Source organism: Bombina bombina, chromosome 4, assembly GCF_027579735.1.
Source record: "Bombina bombina isolate aBomBom1 chromosome 4, aBomBom1.pri, whole genome shotgun sequence".
Classification (NCBI taxonomy): Eukaryota; Metazoa; Chordata; class Amphibia; order Anura; family Bombinatoridae; genus Bombina; species Bombina bombina.
The window spans coordinates 836,170,420-836,190,358 of record NC_069502.1 but is presented as its reverse complement, the minus strand read 5'-3'; the positions used below and the strand labels follow the sequence as shown (position 1 = coordinate 836,190,358).

General features: G+C 44.8%; 1 protein-coding gene across 1 annotated transcript in view; it reads right to left on the bottom strand.

Annotated features, from left to right (window-relative positions):
* LOC128657201 (gastrula zinc finger protein XlCGF57.1-like) overlaps nt 1–19,939 on the bottom strand; it is a 120,808-nt gene that overhangs the window by 76,462 nt on the left and 24,407 nt on the right. Inside the window, exon 6 of the mRNA XM_053711457.1 lies at nt 13,922–14,020. Coding sequence (XP_053567432.1) covers nt 13,922–14,020 — 99 coding nt within the window. The remainder of the gene's footprint in view (nt 1–13,921; nt 14,021–19,939) is intronic.

Sequence of the window (19,939 nt, the reverse complement as noted above, 5' to 3'; positions counted from 1 at the left end):
AAATAAGCATTAATAAAAATGTCAGTGTCTACATTGTTTATTCAGTCACTATATGCATTGTGACTGTATAAATAATGTTTAGACTGAGCCGTCTCTCAAAAAATAAACCTAACATTTCTTAACCTATATTTCCGCCTTCCCCAAAAAAAAAAAATCGCATTTAAAACAAAAATGAATAACCACGTAAACTGTCAACCACCCACATCACAATACACCCAATTACCCTATTAACCCCTAAACCGCAAAACCCCCACATCGCAATAAACCTATTTACCCTATTAACACCTAAACCCCTACATCGCAATAAACCTATTTACCCTTTTAACTCCGAAACCGCGAAATCCCTACTTCACAATAAACCTATTTACCATATTAACCCCTATACCGCCAAATGCCTACATTGCAATAAACCTATTTACCCTATTAAACCCTACTTCGCAATAAACCTTTTTAACTTATTAACCCTTTAAACCGCAAAAACCCACAACGCAAATAACTATTTAAATAACTTAAGTACAGCACACTAACCTAACAACCCCATTAAATAAACCAAAATTAACTAAACTAAGATATTCTAAAGTTACAACAAATAAAAAAAAAGTAAGTTTACAAAAAATAAAAAAAGCTAACATTACAGAAAATAAAAAATCAAATTACCAAATATAACAAAATTAAACCTATTCGCTATGAAAATAAAAAAAGACCCCCCAAAATAAAAACACCCCCTACTCTAAGAATAAACTACCAGAAGCCCTTACAGGGGCTTTTTGCAGGGCATTGCCCCAAGATAATCAGCTCTTTTTCAAGAAAATACACACAGCCCCCCTAACAGTAAAACCCCCCACCCACCAACCCTCCTTAAAAGGGCATTTAGCTCTTTTTCTGCCCATCCCCCCCCCAAATACCCCCAAAAAACCCTTAAAAACTCCTAAATCTAACCCCCAGGTTGGTACTCACGGTTCCTGAAGTCCGGCGGAGAAGGTCCTGTTCCAGGCGGTGAAGTCTTCTTCCAAGCGCAACCTCTTCTTCTTCCAGGAACATCCTGCGCGGAGCTGAAGACCGGCGACAGCGGAGCCATGGAGCGTGGAGGATCCTCTTCATAAGATCTGCGCCGTACACTGAATAGTGAATTCAAGGTACGTGATTAAAGATGGCGTCCCTTGAATTCCTATTGGCTGATTTGATTCTTCTAATTCAAATCAGCCAATAGGATGAAAGCTACTCAAATCCTATTGGCTGTTTAAATTAGCCAATAGCATAAGAGCAAGTGAAATTCTATTGGCTGATTTGAATAGCCAATACGTCACTTGCTCTCATCCTAATGGCTAATTTAAACAGCCAATAGGATTTGAGTAGCTTTCATCCTATTGGCTGATTTGAATTGGAAGAATCAAATCAGCCAATAGGAATTCAAGAGACGCCATATTTAATCGCGTACCTTGAATTCACTATTCAGTGTACGGCGCAGATCGTACGAAGAGGATCCTCCACGCTCCATGGCTCCGCTGTCGCCGGTCTTCAGCTCCGCGCAGGATGTTCCTGGAAGAAGAAGAGGTTGCGCTCGGAAGAAGACTTCACTGCTGGACTTCAGGAACCGTGAGTACCAACCTGGGGGTTAGACTTAGGATTTTTTTTAAGGTTTTTTTTTTTGGGGGGGTGTCACGGATACTGGGCTGCAAGGGTTAAACCCCTACCCCCTACAACCTCACCCCTGTTGTTTCTCAGTGGTTTTGGGCTCCTGACCAGGAAAACCCTCCTAGGCTGGCCGGGCTCCTGGAACTCCCGGTCAGCCACAGGACACCGCTAAATTTACGGGATTGATAATTTCTGATTTAATTGTACATCCATTTTTAAATTGTTACAAATTTATAAATTGTTGAACTTACTATCCTTTGTTGAAAAGAAATATGTATATATATATATATATATATATATATCGTTAATTTTTACCCACTAACAATAATTCTAGATATGGGAATGATGATTCTGATTCTTATATTTTCGTTTCGTCCATTTTTAAATTGTTACAAATTTATAAATTGTTGAACTTACTATCCTTTGTTGAAAAGGAATATGTATATATCGTTAATTTTTACCCACTTACAATAATTCTAGATATGGGAATGATAATTCTGATTCTTATATTTTCGTTTCAGTTTAGGTAATTTTAAGTTTGCACGATCTAAATATATATTTCAATTCTAAAGTGCCTTTATTAGATAATATACAAGTTGAATTGTGTGAATGCTAATAAAGCAGAAAGGATAAGTTCTCTTCCTTGTGTATCATGTAACTAAATAACAACACAGAAACAATCATTACCAACTTAAATAAAGTCCAGCTTTACATTGGAAGCCACACAGGTGTTGATAGAAATCAAAAGGAAATGAAGGAACCAATCAAAACACATTCATACCTTTAAAAAGCCAGAAGCTAGCAGGATAAGCATTCTTGATAAAGCCCAGAAGGGTGAAACACGTTGAATGGGACCTGCTACACTCTACTAAACTTCATTTACTACTGTCACAAAGCTGTGTGACCCTGCAACTTTAAACTTTTCTCCTGACCCTGCAAGTTAAAATCTACCTTTGGTAACTTCAGGGAATACGGTGTTACTGCTAAACACTGACCAAAGATTTCTTCAAACCTTAAGAAGTCTGAGGGAACCCAGATGAAAACAATATTTGGGCTATAAGAAGAAAGGAAAACAAAAAAAAAGGATAACTACATCACCAGAACGGATCATCACCCCTGACCTCTGAATCAAAGAGAAGGTCAGGTGACTTATCAGAAGCACCAGGAACAAACAGTCTGTGAATCCCTCACAGTGAAGAATATCAGCGGTTGCAACCAGGACAGATTAAGGTACCTCTACACTAATTTGCACTACGTTTTTTAAAACACACAAACTGAACTTTAAAGACATCAAGGTATTCATCTGTTAAATTAACCATTCCCATTAACCACGATTGCTTTGGCACCTAAATCAGAATAACGGCTATTTTTTGCCTTTTTAACTATCCAGCACACCTGAGCCAATTATATGTCCAAGGAAAGTAACTGTGTAACTTTATAACTATATTTGTTACTGAAGAACTGTAAAGCTGTTAGGACTGATACATTTGTGCCTTTTAAATATTCAATTCACCATTTATCTTAGAAATTTGTTGCTTGCCATATGTTATCTATAGAATTAATTCCTTTATACCTGGAATTCTAGGATTATATGGTTCTAGACTGTTTTTATAAGTGTTGTATAAGGGAGACGTCCCTTTATTAATTAGGAAAAGCATTTGCTGTTGTTTTTATGTGTTATAACAATTTTTAAATAAACTAGATTGTATAAAACATAAATTAGATTGGTATCATCATTTCCTAGCTTTTTTTAGCGCTGCTAAATAAACCCCATTTTTTCTTCTTATCCACCATTTAGTTCTCTTTGAGGGAAGAACTTTTTTATCAGCAGGAATCCACCTTTAGGCGCTCCTATCACACTACACATAAACACCGCTAATTTTACCCCTGGTCGCTCCAGTAGCCCTTTGCCCCAGAGCTCCGCTCTTTTGGGGATTGGTAGCCCCTAGCGAGGACAAGAGCTGTGGGAATTATCAGAGGGGAACTCCTTTGGGAACTGGGGTTTTTGGACACCCCTAACCCCATAATTTCAATGGACTGTAACTCCGGTCCCCAGTAACGAATCATGCTGATTTTTGGACTGTGGCATCTGGGGACCGAGAGCTTTAAAATGAGTTCTTGTTTATGAGTTATTTGGATTGGCTCCAGCTAAAATCACTTTCCTGGGCGACATAGCAGCCTGTTCCAGGCAGAGAAAGGATCATTAGGCAGAGCTACCCAGTCTGGGTAGCTGGAGTCTGCCACAGGGTGGGACCCTGGGTACTGATGCTGTCGGGCATCAGGGGTGGCTACAGGCTGTGGTCACTTGCCAGCTACATAGCTGCAGTTGGCAGGGAGGAAGCAGGACCAGTTTGGCAGAGCTACCCAGTCGGGGTATCCGTCACATTGGCTGGCAGTGGTGGGATCTGCTTCTTTCACACAGTTTCTGCTGACAGAGGAGACGTACCACAGCAGCCGGTAAATATGGAGGCAGAGTTCCTAGGGAGAGTACAAAAGATGCTGACCGGAACAAATGATCCTTGTTCAGAACAGGATGTTCTGGCATGGAGGAACCTTGCCCTCCGAGACCTCTGGTGGGAGGCTCTTCAACAGGAGCAGGAAAATGGAAAGGTCCTCCCCACGAATGACACAAGATTCCGGGTTCGGTAGACCGTGAGACTGCCTTTCCTGGGAGAACAGCCAAAGAAGGAATGGCTATCTGTTCTAGATAGACTGATCCAGCAAGAGATGTGGGTGGAGGACGGCTATCGAGCCCTCCAATGGCTCGCTATGCAAGCGCAGCCATGGCTGGAGGAAGGCTCCCCCACATAAGGCTTTGGCAGCCCTGGATTGTTGCTTACAAAAAGGACAGAGGACCCACAGTTTGGGAGTGAGAGACCAGGGTCTGGAGGATATCTCTGGGCTCCAAGAGGAACTGCTGGATCTCTTGGAGGAGACCTGGCTGCTGGACGATCTGGATTTTATAATTAACCAGGAAGAGGCACTGGTCAAGGAATACAAGAGGCTGCTGGATCTCGCTAAGCAGCGTGCCAGGGGCATACAGATCTGGGGTGCAGCCCTCTGGGATTCATGAAGCTCGACCGTGGAGGAGTGGCAGCAAAGAAAAAGGGAACCAGGGCTGCTGGATCCTGATCAACAACCTGGCTATGAGCTTACAGACTTGGACAAGGGAGCCACCCCAGCAGAAGTGCTGACAACAGGGCAGAGAGCCGCTGGCCTCTGCCCAGCGCCTGTAACAGCCCCAGGAAACCTGGGAGCGGAGGTAATCGTCCTCCCTCCCCTTACAGAGAACCCCTTGCAGGTAGAGATGGATGTCAATAACTCTCCCCAGGAGAGGAGACAGTCGGACTCTCTCCCCAGCGGCAGAGCCAGGAGCCGGGAGAGGAGATAGTCAGTCTCTCTCCCCAGCGGCAGAGCCACCCCCTGGGAGCGGAGGTAGTCGTCCTCCCTCCCCGTAAACAGAACCCCTTCCTGGGAGAGGAGACAGTCGGTCTCTCTCCCCAGCGGCAGAGCCAGCCCCTGGGAGCGGAGGTAGTCGTCCTCCCTCCCCGTAAACAGAACCCCTTCCCGGGAGAGGAGACAGTTGGTCTCTCTCCCCAGCGGCAGAGCCAGGAGCCGGGAGAGGAGACAGTCGGTCTCTCTCTCCAGCGGCAGAGCCATCCCCTGCGAGTGGAGGTAGTCATCCTCCCTGCCCATAAACAGAACCCCTTACCGGGAGAGGAGACAGTCGGTCTCTCTCCCCAGCGGCAGAGCCAGGAGCTGGGAGAGGAGACAGTCAGTCTCTCTCTCCAGTGGTAGAGCCATCCCCTGGGAGCGGAGGTAGTCGTCCTTCCTCCCCGTAAGCAGAACTCCTTCCTGGGAGAGGAGACAGTCTGTCTCTCTCCCCAGCGGCTGAGCCATCCCCTGGGAGCGGAGGTAGTCATCCTCCCTCCCCGTAAGCAGAACCCCTTTCTGGGAGAGGAGACAGTCGGTCTCTCTCCCCAGCGGCAGATCCATCCTTCGGGAGCAGAGGTAGTCATCCTCCCTCCCCTTACAGAGAAACCCTTGCAGGGAGAGACGGGTATCGATATCTCTCCCCAGCAGCTGAATCCCTTTCTGGGAGAGGAGACAGTTGGTCTCTGTCCCCAGCGGCAGCAGTTTCCCATGGAGCGGAGGGTGCAGACCTCCCTCCCAGCGGTAGATCTCTTTCTCGGGAGAAGAGACAGACGAACTCTCCCCTCAGTAGCTTGGCAGGGTCTCTACCCTTTTCTTGTCACAGAGTATTTATCACCGGGGGCAGGCGTTGCATTGGGAAAGGTGGATAAAAGCTTATGCAGTTGGTGCCACATGTTTGGGCACCCGAGCTTTGCCTGCCCCACCAAGGAGCAACCTCCCCCTCCGGTATGGGTAGGAATACAGTTGGGAAACCGGCACTAGCTTTGTTTATGGGTGGGTCAGCCGGTACTAAACAGTGTGTCACAGAGAGAGGCAGTGTGGCCATGGAACTTAAGGACACTGGAACTTGTGGGACAGCAATTGGTTGGGAGCTGGCCTTAGCAAACTTGTTTGGGACTTGGCCTTATGTGACTATCACCCGAAACCGCCACCCATAGGTATTGGGATTATGTGAGACTGGCTCCTATGGAGGTGCCGGGCTGTCTGGAGGGGCGGGAATGGCGGGAAAATTGTGGGATTGTACTTTGTGTTACTGATTTGAATAGCCAATACAATTTCACTTGCTCTCATCCTATTGGCTAATTTAAACAGCCTATAGGATTTGAGTAGCTTTCATCCTATTGGCTGATTTGAATTGGAAGAATCAAATCAGCCAATAGGAATTCAACAGACGCCATATTTAATCGCGTACCTTGAATTCACTATTCCGTGTACAGTGGAGATCGGACGAAGAGGATCCTCCACGCTCCATGGCTCAGCGGTCTTCAGTTCCAGAGTCGCCGGTCATCAGCTCCGCGGTCTTCAACTCCGCTCCGCACAGGATGTTCCTGAAAGAAGAAGAGGTTGCGCTTGGAAGAAGACTTCACCGCTGGACTTCAGGAACCGTGAGTACCAACCTGGGGGTTAGACTTAGGATTTTTTAAGGTTTTTTTTTGGGGGGGTGTCACGGATACTGGGCTGCAAGGGTTAAACCCCTACAACCTCACCCCTGTTGTTTCTCAGTGGTTTTGGGCTCCTGACCAGGAAAACCCTCCTAGGCTGGCCGGGCTCCTGGAACTCCCGGTCGGCCGCCTCACAACGGACACCCGCCTAACTCCTCCTCTCAGGCTGGCCGGGCTCCTGGAACTCCCGGTCGGCCACAGGACACCCGCTAAATTTACCCCTGGTCGCTCCAGCAGCCCTCTACCCCAGAGCTCCGCTCTTTTGGGGATTGGTAGCCCCTAGCGAGGACAAGAGCTGTGGGAATTATCAGAGGGGAACTCCTTTGGGAACTGGGGTTTTTGGACACCCCTAACCCCATAATTTCAACGGACTGTAACCCCGGTCCCCAGTAACGAATCATGCTGATTTTTGGACTGTGGCATCTGGGGACAGAGAGCTTTAAAATGAGTTCTTGTTTAACCTGAATGCTAGTCTGTCTAGTTATTTGGGTTGGCTCCAGCTAAAAATCACTTTCCTGGGCGACATAGCAGCCTGTTCCAGGCAGAGAAAGGATCATCAGGCCGAGCTACCCAGTCTGGGTAGCTGGAGTCTGCCACAGGGTGGGACTCTGGGTACTGATGCTGTCGGGCATCAGGGGTGGCTACAGGCTGTGGTCACTTGCCAGCTACATAGCTGCAGTTGGCAGTGAGGAAGCAGGACCCGTTTGGCGGAGCTACCCAGTCGGGGTAGCCGGGGTATCAGTCACATTGGCTGGCAGTGGTGGGATCTGCTTCTTTCACACAGTTTCTGCTGACAGAGGAGATGTACCACAGCAGCCGGTAAATATGGAGGCAGAGTTCAAAAGATGCTGACCGGAACAAATGATCCTCGTTTGGAACAGGACGTTCTGGCATGGAGGAACCGTGCCCTCCGAGACCTCTGGTGGGAGGCTCTTCAACAGGAGCAGGAAAATGGAAAGGTCCTCCCCACGAATGACATGAGATTCCGGGTTCGGTGGACCGTGAGACTGTAGCAAGAGATGTGGGTGGAGGACGGCTATAGAGCCCTCCAATGGCCCGCTATGCAAGCGCAGCCATGGCTGGAGGAAGGCTCCCCCACATAGGGCTTTGGCGGCCCTGGATTGTTGCTTACAAAAAGGACAGAGGACATCTCTGGGCTCCAAAAGGAACTGCTGGATCTCTTGGAGGAGACCTGGCTGCTGGACGATCTGGATTTTACAATTGACCAGGAAGAGGCACTGGTCAAGGAATACAAGAGGCTGTTGGATCTCGCTAAGCAGCGTGCCATGGACATACAGATCTGGGGTGCAGCCCTCTGGGATTCATGGAGCTCTACCGTGGAGGAGTGGCAGCAAAGAAAAAGGGAACCAGGGCTGCTGAATCCTGATCAGCAGCCTGGCTATGAGCTTACAGACTTGGACAAGGGAGCCACCCCAGCAGAAGTGCTGACAACAGGGCAGAGAGCCGCTGGCCTCTGCCCAGCACCTGTAACAGCCCCAGAAAACCTGGGAGCGGAGGTAATCGTCCTCCCTCCCCTTACAGAAAACCCCTTGCAGGTAGAGATGGATGTTAATAACTCTCCCCAGAAGCAGAACCCCTTCCCGGGAGAGGAGACAGTCAGTCTCTCTCTCCAGTGGCAGAGCCATCCCCTGGGAGCAGAGGTAGTCGTCCTTCCTCCCCGTAAGCAGAACTCCTTCCTGGGAGAGGAGACAGTTGGTCTCTCTCCCCAGTGGCTGAGCCATCCCCTGCGAGCAGAGGTAGTCGTCCTCCCTCCCCGTAAGCAGAACCCCTTTCTGGGAAAGGAGACAGTCGGTCTCTCTCCCCAGCGGCAGAGCCATCCCCTGGGAGCGGAGGTAGTCGTCCTCCCTCCCCGTAAACAGAACCCCTTACTGGGAGAGGAGACAGTCGGTCTCTCTCCCCAGCGGCAGAGCCAGGAGCTGGGAGAGGAGACAGTCAGTCTCTCTCTCCAGTGGCAGAGCCATCCCCTGGGAGCAGATGTAGTCGTCCTTCCTCCCCGTAAGCAGAACTCCTTCCTGGGAGAGGAGACAGTTGGTCTCTCTCCCCAGCGGCAGAGCCATCCCCTGGGTGCGGAGGTAGTTGTCCTCCCTTCCTGTAAACAGAACCCCTTTCCGGGAGAGGAGACAGTTGGTCTCCCTCCCCAGCGGCAGAGCCAGGAGCCGGGAAAGGAGACAGTCGCTCTCTCTCCCCAGCGGCAGAGCCATCCCCTGGGAGCGGAGGTAGTCGTCCTCCCTCCCCGTAAACAGAACCCCTTCCCGGGAGAGGAGACAGTCGGTCTCACTCCCCAGCGGCAGAGCCAGGAGCTGGGAGAGGAGACAGTCAGTCTCTCTCTCCAGTGGCAGAGCCATCCCCTGGGAGCAGATGTAGTCGTCCTTCCTCCCCGTAAGCAGAACTCCTTCCTGGGAGAGGAGACAGTCGGTCTCTCTCCCCAGTGGCTGAGCCATCCCCTGGGAGCGGAGGTAGTCATCCTCCCTCCCCGTAAGCAGAACCCCTTTCTGGGAAAGGAGACAGTCTGTCTCTCTCCCCAGCGGCAGAGCCATCCCCTGGGAGCGGAGGTAGTCGTCCTCCCTCCCCGTAAACAGAACCCCTTACTGGGATAGGAGACAGTCGGTCTCTCTCCCCAGCGGCAGAGCCAGGAGCTGGGAGAGGAGACAGTCAGTCTCTCTCTCCAGTGGCAGAGCCATCCCCTGGGAGCGGAGGTAGTCGTCCTTCCTCCCCGTAAGCAGAACTCCTTCTTGGGAGAGGAGACAGTAGGTCTCTCTCCCCAGCGGCTGAGCCATGCCCTGGGAGCGGAGGTAGTCGTCCTCCCTCCCCGTAAGCAGAACCCGTTTCTGGGAGAGGAGACAGTCGGTCTCTCTCCCCAGCGGCAGATCCATCCTTCGGGAGCAGAGGTAGTCATCCTCCCTCCCCTTACAGAGAAACCCTTGCAGGGAGAGATGGGTATCGATATCTCTCCCCAGCAGCTGAATCCCTTTCTGGGAGAGGAGACAGTTGGTCTCTCTCCCCAGCGGCAGCACAGTTACCCATGGAGCGGAGGGTGCAGACCTCCCTCCCAGCGGTAGATCTTTCTCGGGAGAAGAGACAGATGAACTCTCCCCTCAGTAGCTTGGCAGGGTCTCTACCCTTTTCTTGTCACAGAGTATTTATCACCGGGGGCAGGCGTTGCATTGGGAAAGGAGGATAAAAGCTTATGCAGTTGGTGCCACATGTTTGGGCACCCGAGCTTTGCCTTCCCCACCAAGGAGCAACCTCCCCCTCCGGTATGGGGAAGGAATACAGTTGGGAAACCGGCACTAGCTTTGTTTGTGGGTGGGTCAGCCGGTACTAAACAGAGTGTAACAGAGAGAGGCAGTGTGGCCATGGAACTTAAGGACACTGAAACTTGTGGGACAGCAATTGGTTAAGAGCCGGCCTTAGCAAACTTGTTTGGGACTTTGCCTTATGTGACTATCCCTGCGCCCAGGTTGCAGGGTATAAACTACAGCAGGAATCCCCCAGGATGTGCCAAGCTCAGGAGATATGGAATAACCTCTCCCAGCAACCGAGAAGTGGAGGGCCACTGTCAGACAGCCCCAGGCCGACCCGTTAAGGGTCTAGCCGGGTCTGCCGAACTGGAGGGGGGAGATGTCACGGATACCGGGCTGCAAGGGTTAAACCCCTACAACCTCACCCCTGTTGTTTCTCAGTGGTATTGGGCTCATCAGAGCAACCACCATCTCTGGAAGCTGTTTGTTTGCTTTGTATTGGCTTGTTTTTGTGTTCAGAGAAGAGTTGGTTTATGACCAGGAAAACCCTCCTAGGCTGGCCGGGCTCCTGGAACTCCCGGTTGGCCACAGGACAGCAGGACACCCGCTAAATTTACCCCTGGTCGCTCCAGCAGCCCTTTGCCCCAGAGCTCCGCTCTTTTGGGGATTGGTAGCCCCTAGCGAGGACAAGAGCTGTGGGAATTATCAGAGGGGAGCTCCTTTGGGAACTGGGGTTTTTGGACACCCCTAACCCCATAAATTCGACGGACTGTAACTCCGGTCCCCAGTAACGAATCATGCTGATTTTTGGACTGTGGCATCTGGAGACCGAGAGCCACCCTGGAAGTGCTGCCGCTGCACCGGGATCACAAGAAACCGCCACCCCTAGGTATTGGGATTATGTGAGACTGTGGCTCCTATGGAGGTGCCGGGCTGTCTGGAGGGGCGGGAATGGCGGGAAAATTGTGGGATTGTCCTTTGTGTTACCAAGATGAGCTGTGTGTATAAAAGGAGTGTATGTTTTACAATAAAGAGAGTTCTTGTTTAACCTGAATGCTAGTCTAGTTATTTGGGTTGGCTCCAGCTAAAATCCCTTTCCTGGGCAACATAAATAGGTTTACTGCAATGTGGGGGTTTTGCAGTTTAGGGGTTAATACTTTGTGTAGGATTTTTTTGTTATTTCATGTGGGCGGTGTTTTTTTTTTTTTTTTTTTAATACTTGATGCGGACGGTTAGTTTTTTTATTTAAATACTTTAATGAGAGCGATTAGATGTTGCTTTTGTAATGCTCCGTTTGCCTTTGCTGCATCCCGGTGGATTCCGAAAATGGTAGGGTGGTGAAAGAATCCACAGAATCCACCTTTGGTGGATTCTTTCACCACCCTGCCATTTTCGGTATTCACCGGGATGTATGTATGTGTGCGTGTGTGTATGCATGCGCGAATGCATGCACTGTGAGACACTGCTGAAAAATTCACTAAAAAAATCTCATTGCAGAGAATAAAAAAAAGTTCTGCCTCTGGGTTTCTTACTAAGGGTCAGATAACAAGTGGGTATAATATATATATATATATATATATATATATATATATATATATATATATATATATATATACACTGTACATTTATATATTTATATTTGCAGGGAACACACAGTTCCCCATAGGCTGCAATGTAGAGGCACTTTTCAGTGGCTTTTTTTTCTAACACCCCACATCCCCTAACTTTAATCCCTAAAACCTGCTTTGAGCAGTTATTATTTTACAAATTAAAGATGCTCATCATTTTATTTTAAAAACAACACTTAACCTTATTTAAAGGGGCAATTGGGGAAAATTCTGATCTCTGGTTAATTTTATGAGCGCTAATTGCTACCGCAAGCTTGCAATGGCTGGTTATTTATCGCGTGCCCGTAAACGGGCAGATTTCCTCGTTTACAGGCACACAATATATTAGCGCTCCACTTGTAATCTAGCCCTAAATATGAATATTGCATATATATATATATATATATATATATATATATATATATATATATATATATATATATATATACATATATATATATATATATATATATATATATATATATATATATATACACACACACACACACATATATACACATATATATATATATATATATATATATATACATACACACACATATATACATATATATATACACACACACACATATATACACATATATATATATATATATATATATATATATATATACACACACACATATATACACACACATATATACATACACACACACACACACACATACATACATACATACATACACATACACATATACACATACATACATACATATATATATATATATATATATATATACACACATATATACATATGTAGGTATGTATCTCTATGTTAAAGCCCATTGACTGTTTTTTTCTAAAAACTGAGACCTCATATCTTTAAGCCCTTATAAATGTTTTGTGCAATAAAACCCCTTATGGCTCGCGTATAACTGTTAATGCGCCACTCGCAATCTGGACCTAAATGTATCTAAAATAAATGTTTCACCCACGGGCTGCATCCCTGCATTTGCACGTGCGTCTTCACAGCTCATTAAAATATGCAATTCAACTGCGTACACTATTGCACATTTTCATAGTCATTGCTGCTGCCACTTCTCAACTGGGTATTTATCACTAATAATAATTAGTTGGTTCTGTCTTTAATTTTGTGGCTTGCTGGCAGAGTACAATGTCCCTTTAAAATTATCCACGTAGAAATAAATATTAAATACATGTTTCCCTGCTGGTCTTTCACATGCATTATAGAAGGTTTAAGTACAAGGCCTAGGGTTGCCACCTTTTGCCCAGAAGATTCCTGGACACTTTCTAAATAGGGGTGAAGGGGGCGTGGCTTCTCGCTGCCTCAAATTCAATATGAAATCAAATTTCCCCTTTTTCCCATAGGGAGACTAAATACACACAATAACTGGCTCAATACTATTGTTAGCCTGTTCTATGGCAGTATATCAGTCTGATCCCGCCTATTACAGTCATGTATGTATATAATATATATATATATATAAATAAATAAATAATTATGTATATAATATATATTATAATATATATTTATAATATGTAGGAAGTTGGTATGGTTTAGGAAGCTAGTCTCCAGGAAACGTGTTTTGTATTTGTACCTCTGTGCTGTTAGTTACGGGACCGGTCACCGGCTGCACGCACCTCTGCTCACTGTCTCGTCTCCTTACTAATGGCGCTAATAAATCTGTGCATCACAGCTGCACAGTGCAGGCTCAGCGCAGTGATGGATGGAAGTGACGTGACCCTCCTCTTCCCCCCTCCCTCCCACATACTCCAGGCAGCACAGGCAGGTTCCATCTCTCTTCCCGCCGGGCTATGAGCTTCCCTGGCCAGCTAATTTTTTTTTAATCTGTGGTCACTGCTGAGCCAGCCCCAGGGGAGCTCTTAGCCCGGGGCAATAGACGGTAGTTCCGGGACACGGGACATATAGTCCCAGACCGGGACTTTCCCAGGGCAGGTGACAACCCTAACAATGCCCCTTTAACTCACAATATACAGACATGGCATACAGATGAGCAGATCATATAGTGCTGTGGGATTTATTTTATGCTCCTACAAAGTGCTATTGATGTATCTGCAGCTGATCACATGACAACAGTAATGATTATACTCTGGCAGATATAAATGACAGCAGCTGTATAGGGCTTGGGTGTCATGTGATCAGGATAACTAAACACTAGGCAGTAAGTATCAGGCTATATTGTGACACTTAGTGTGTGAGTGAGGTTGACACCCTGACTGGTGATATAATGTACAGCACTTACAGACAATAAGTTATAAAACCAGGAAATACGTCACACACGTGCACTTACCTTCACTGTCACACACGTGCACTTACCTGCATTGTCACTGTCACACATTTCCTGCATTGGAGTTTCCAGCTCACACAATACACTCAGATCTTCTGTTTTAACATTTACATCAGTATTAATGTCACCTGTCAGAACATTTATTGCAGATAATATTTAATTTCACCCCAAAAGCAACTAATGTTTAACACAGTAATGGGTACTTAATTGCCATACACTTAAAGGGACAGTGTACTTTAAAAGTGTTATTGTTTAAAAAGATAGACAATGCCTTTATTACTCATTCTACAGTTTTGCATAACCAACACTGTTATATTAATACACTTTTTACCTCTGTGATCCCCTTGTATGTAAGCCAATGTAGATGGACCCCTTGGCCTCTATTTATCAAGGTCTGGCGGACCTGATCCGACAGTGCGGATCAGGTCCGCCAGACCTCGCTGAATACGGAGAGCAATACATATTCAGCATTGCACCAGCAGCTCACAAGAGCTGCTGGTGCAATGCCGCCCCCTGCAGACTCGCGGCCAATCGGCCGTCAGCAGGGTGGTGTCAATCAACCCGATCGGGTTGATCCGGCGATGTCTGTCCGTCTGCTCAGAGCAGGCGGACAGGTTATGAAGCAGCGGTCTTTGTGACCGCTGCTTTATAACTGCTTTTCTGGCGAGTCTGAAGACTCGCCAGAAACAGGGGCCGTCAAGCTCCTTTCGGAGCTTGATAGATAGGCCCCCTTATCTCAGTTTATTTCACAATCTTGCATTTGAGCCAATTAGTGCTGTTCCTGCATAATTATTATAATTCTACACAGGAATGAGCACAATGTTATCTATATGACACACAAATGAACTAGCACTGTATGGCTGTAAAAGGCATCAAGATAAGAGGTGGCCTGCTGGGGCTTAGAAACAGGTAAACTGAGGTTATAAAGTATATTAATATAACAATCACCTAGATTACAAGTTTTGAGTTCCGGGTTTTAACGGTGAAAAAATGGCCATTTCAGCGTAAAAAGCCGGAACGCAACCATCACGAGTCTTGTCGGTATAGTTGTACCGCAAGCATTTTAGCCTGTAACGCAACGTCAGTTCCGCCCTTAAAAGAAATGATGTTTTTGCGTGGGATTTCCATAGTGCTGCCATTACAAGTTGCACAGTGAGGCTAAAATGCTTGCATTCCAGTCTATACCGACACAATCCATTCCGCAATCTGAGACCAGTAGTTATGAGTTTTGCACAACGAAACTGTTACACAAAACTCATAACTAAAGTGTTACAAAGTAGACTAACACCCATAAACTACCTATTAACCCCTATTCTACCGCACTCCCGCATCAAACACTAAATTAAACTCTAATCTGCCGCTCCCGACATTGCCACCACTAATAAAATGTATTAACCCCTATTCCGCCGCCACTATAATAAAGTTATTAACCCCTAAACATCTAGCCTCCCACATCACAGCCACTAAATAAACCTATAAAACCTATTAACCCCCCCACATCGCATGATGGGTTTTACTGTTGGGGGGGGGGTCTTTGTATTTTTTTTTCAGGGAAAAGAGCGGATTTCTATAGGGCAATGCCCTACAAAAGACCCTTTTAATGGCTATTGGTAGTTTATTGTAGGCTAGGGTTTTTATTTTGGAGGGGCTTTTTTATTTTTATATGGCTATTAGAATAGGTGTAATTGTTTTTATTTTGGATAATTTCGTTTTGGCTAGATTACGAGTTTTGCGTTATGAGCGGCTTGGTACTAACTTGCAAATTATTTCCATTGCTCACCTCCCTATGGCGCTGCTATTACAGGTTTGCAAAAACCCGGCGTTAGCAGGCAATATGTCAGCGTTGAGCTCCAAACCGCACCCAAATACCAGCGCTGCTTTGAGCTGGTTTTACATGCTCGTGCATGATTTCTCCATAGACATCAATGGGGAGAGCCGGCTAAAAATAAAGTCTAACACCTGCAATAAAGGAGTGTAAAGCTCCGTAACGCAGCCCCATTGATTCCTATGGTGAAAGAAAAATTATATTTACGCCCCCTAATCTGCTGCCCCCGACAATGCCGCCACCTACATTACACTTATTAACCCCTAATCTGCCGCCCCTAACATCGCCGCCACCTACATTACACTTATTAACCCCTAACATCGCCGCCACCTACATTACACTTATTAACCCCTAATCTTCCGCAACCAATGTCGTCGCCACCTACCTACACTTATTAACCCCTAATCTGCCGCCCCCAACGTCGCCGCCACTATACTAAAGTTATTAACCCCTAAACCTAACCCTAAGTCTAACCCTAACAGCCACTGACTTTAATATAATTAAAATAAATCTAAATAAAAATTACAAATAATACCTAAATAATTCATATTTAAAACCAAATACTTAACTATAAAATAAACCCTAAGCTAGCTACAATATAACTAATAGTTACATTGTAGCTATCTTGGGTTTTATTTTTTATTTTACAGGCAAGTTTGTATTTATTTTAACAAGGTAGAATAGTTAGTAAATAGTTATTAACTATTTACTAACTACCTAGTAAAAATAAATACAAATTTACTTGTAAAATAAAACCTAACCTGTCTTACACTAACACCTAACCTTACACTACAATTAAATAAATTACATTAATTAAATACAATTAACTAAATTACAAAAAAAAACAAACAAACAAACACTAAATTACACAAAACAAAGAAATTATCAAATATTTAAACTAATTACACCTAATTAGCCCTATCAAAATAAAAAAGCCCCCCCAAAATAAAAAAACCTAGTCTAAACTAAACTGCCAGTAGCCTTTAAAAGGGCCTTTTGAGGGGCATTGCCCCAAAGAAATCAGCTCTTTTACCTGTAAAAAAAAAAAATACAAACAACCCCCAACAGTAAAACCCACCACCCACACAACCAACCCCCCAAAAATAATTTAGCTCTTTTTCAGCACAAACCCTAAGCTAAATATAAAACCCACCCAATAAACCCTTAATAAAACCTAACACTAACCCCTGAAGATCCACTTACAGTTTTTGAAGACCGGACATCCATCCTCAACAAAGCCGGGAGAAGTCTTCATCCAAGCGGCAAGAAGTCCTCAACAAAGTCGGGAGAAGTCTTCATCTAAGCGTCAAGAAGTGGTCCTCCAGACAGGCAGAAGTCTTCATCCAGACGGCATCTTCTATCTTCATCCTTCCGACGCGGAGCGGCTCCATCTTCAAGACATCCGGCGTGGAGCATCCTCTTCTTTCGATGGTTCTTGAACAATGTATTTTCCTTTAAATGACGTCATCCGAGGTGGCGTCCCTTGAATTTTGATTGGCTGATAGAATTCTATCAGCCAATCATAATTGAAGGTGAAAAAATCCTATTGGCTGATGCAATCAGCCATTAGGATTGGGCTTCAATCATATTGGCTGATCCAATCAGCCAATAGGATTGAGTTTGCTTTCTATTGGCTGTTCCAATCAGCCAATAGAATGTGAGCTCAATCCTATTGGCTGATTGCATCAGCCAATAGGATTTTTTCAACTTTAATTTCGATTGGCTGATAGAATTCTATCAGCCAATCGGAATTCAAGGGACACCATCTTGGATGACGTCATTTAAAGGAATATTCATTGTTCAAGAACCATCGAAAGAAGAGGATGCTCCGCGCCGGATGTCTTGAAGATTGAGCCGCTCCGCGTCGGAAGGATGATGATAGAAGATGCCGTCTGGATGAAGACTTCTGCCCGTCTGGAGGACCACTTCTTGCCGCTTGGATGAAGACTTCTCCCGGCTTCGTTGAGAATGGATGTCCGGTCTTCAAAAACTGTAAGTGGATCTTCAGGGGTTAGTGTTAGGTTTTATTAAGGGTTTATTGGGTGGGTTTTATTTTTAGCTTAGGGTTTGTGCTGAAAAAAGCTAAATGCCCTTTAAAGGGCAATGCCCATCTAAATGCCCTTTTCAGGGCAATGGGGAGCTTAGGTTTTTAAGATAGGATTTTATTTGGGGGGGTTGGTTGTGTGGGTGGTGGGTTTTACTGTTGAGGGGCTTGTTTGTATTTTTCTTACAGGTAAAAGAGCTGATTTCTTTGGGGCAATGCCCCGCAAAAGGCCCTTTAAAGGGCTATTGGCAGTTTAGTATAGGCTAGGTTTTTTTTTATTTAGATAGGCCTATTAGATTAGTTGTAATTAGTTTAAATATTTGATCATTTCTTTTTTTATTTTCTGTAATTTAGTGGGGGTTTAATGTAATTTATTTAATTGTAGTGTAAGGTTAGGTGTTAGTGTAAGACAGGTTAGGTTTTATTTTACAGGTAAATTTGTATTTATTTTTACTAGGTAGTTAGTAAATAGTTAATAACTATTTACTAACTAATCAACCTAGTTAAAATAAATACAAACTTACCTGTGAAATTAAAATAAAACCTAAGATGTAAATGTAACTATTAGTTATATTGTAGCTAGCTTAGGTTTTATTTTACAGGTAAGTATTTAGTTTTAAATAGGAATTATTTAGGTATTAATTGTAATTTTTATTTAGATTTATGTTAATTATGTTAAAGTTAGTGGGTGTTAGGGGTTAATAACTTTATTATAGTGGCGGCGATTTTGGGGGCAGCAGATTAAGGGTTAATAACAGTAATGTAGGTTGCGGTGATGTTAGGGATGGAAGATTAGGGGTTAATAATATTTAACTAGTGTTTGCAATGCGGGAGTATGGCGGTTTAGGGGTTAATATGTTTATTATAGTGGCGGCAATGTCGGGAGCGGCAGATTAGGGGTTAATAATTTTATTTTAGTGTTTGCGATGCGGGAGGGCCTCGGTTTAGGGGTTAATAGGTAGTTTATGGATGTTAGTGTACTTTTTTGCACTTTAGTTATGAGTTTCATGTTACGGCTTTGTAACGTAACACTCATAACTACTGATTTCCTGTTTACGGTACGTATCTTGACGGCATAGGATGTACCGCTCACTTTTGGCCGGACTCGTAACACCAGCGCTATGGAAGTCCCATTTTGAAAGCTGCGGTAGTTACGCTGTGTTATGGCCAAAAAAGTGTGCAGTACAGATATACCTGCAAGACTCGTAATACCAGCGGTAGTGAAAAAGCATCGTTATGAAGCTTTTTTACTCATAATACAAAACTCGTAATCTAGCCGATAGTTATTTTTTCGTAATTTAGTATTTTTTTTATTTTTTGTACATTAGTATTTTCTATTTTTTGTAATTGTAGATTTAATTTTTTTTAGTAGTGTTAGGTTTTTTAATGTGTAATTTAGTTTATTTAATTTTGTAGTTATTTTAATTTTAGTATAATAGTAATGTTAGTTTAAACTTAGTTTTTTTTTTTTTTATTTCACAGGTTTTAAGATAGGGATATTGAAATTTCAATATAAAGTTAGGTGGTTGTTAGGTTTAGGGGCTAATAGTTTAATTTAGTTTTTTGCGATGTGGGGGCTGTCGGTTTAGGGGTTAATAGGTTTATTTAGTGGAGGTGATGTGGGAGGCCAGAGGTTTAGGGGTTAATAACTTTATTTAGTGGCGGCGATGTCAAGGAGTGGCGGAATAGGGGTTAATAACTTTATTATAGTGTGGGCGATGTTGGGGTGCAGGGGAATAGGGGTTAATAACTTTATTATAGTGTGGGCGATGTTGGGGTGCAGGGGAATAGGGGTTAATAACTTTATTATAGTTGCGGCGATGTTGGGCAGCGGCGGAAAAGCGGTTAATAACTTAATTTAGGTGGCGGCAATGTCTGGAGAGGCAGATTAGGAGTGTTTAGACATGGGGTTTATGTTAGGGTGTTAGGTTTAAACGTAACTTTTTTTTCCCCCATAGACATTAATGGGGTTGCATTACGGCGATCGCCATTCCACACTTCAGGTGTTAGTTTTTTTTTCTAACAAGCTCTCCCCATTGATGTCTATCGGGAAAGCGTGCACAAGCACGTATTCTCAGCCCTTGGATTTTGTGCAGTATGGAGCTCATCGCAACCATATCGCACGCACAAGGCGGCTTTTTAAAAACTTGTAATGGCAGCGCTATGGAGGGTGAAAAA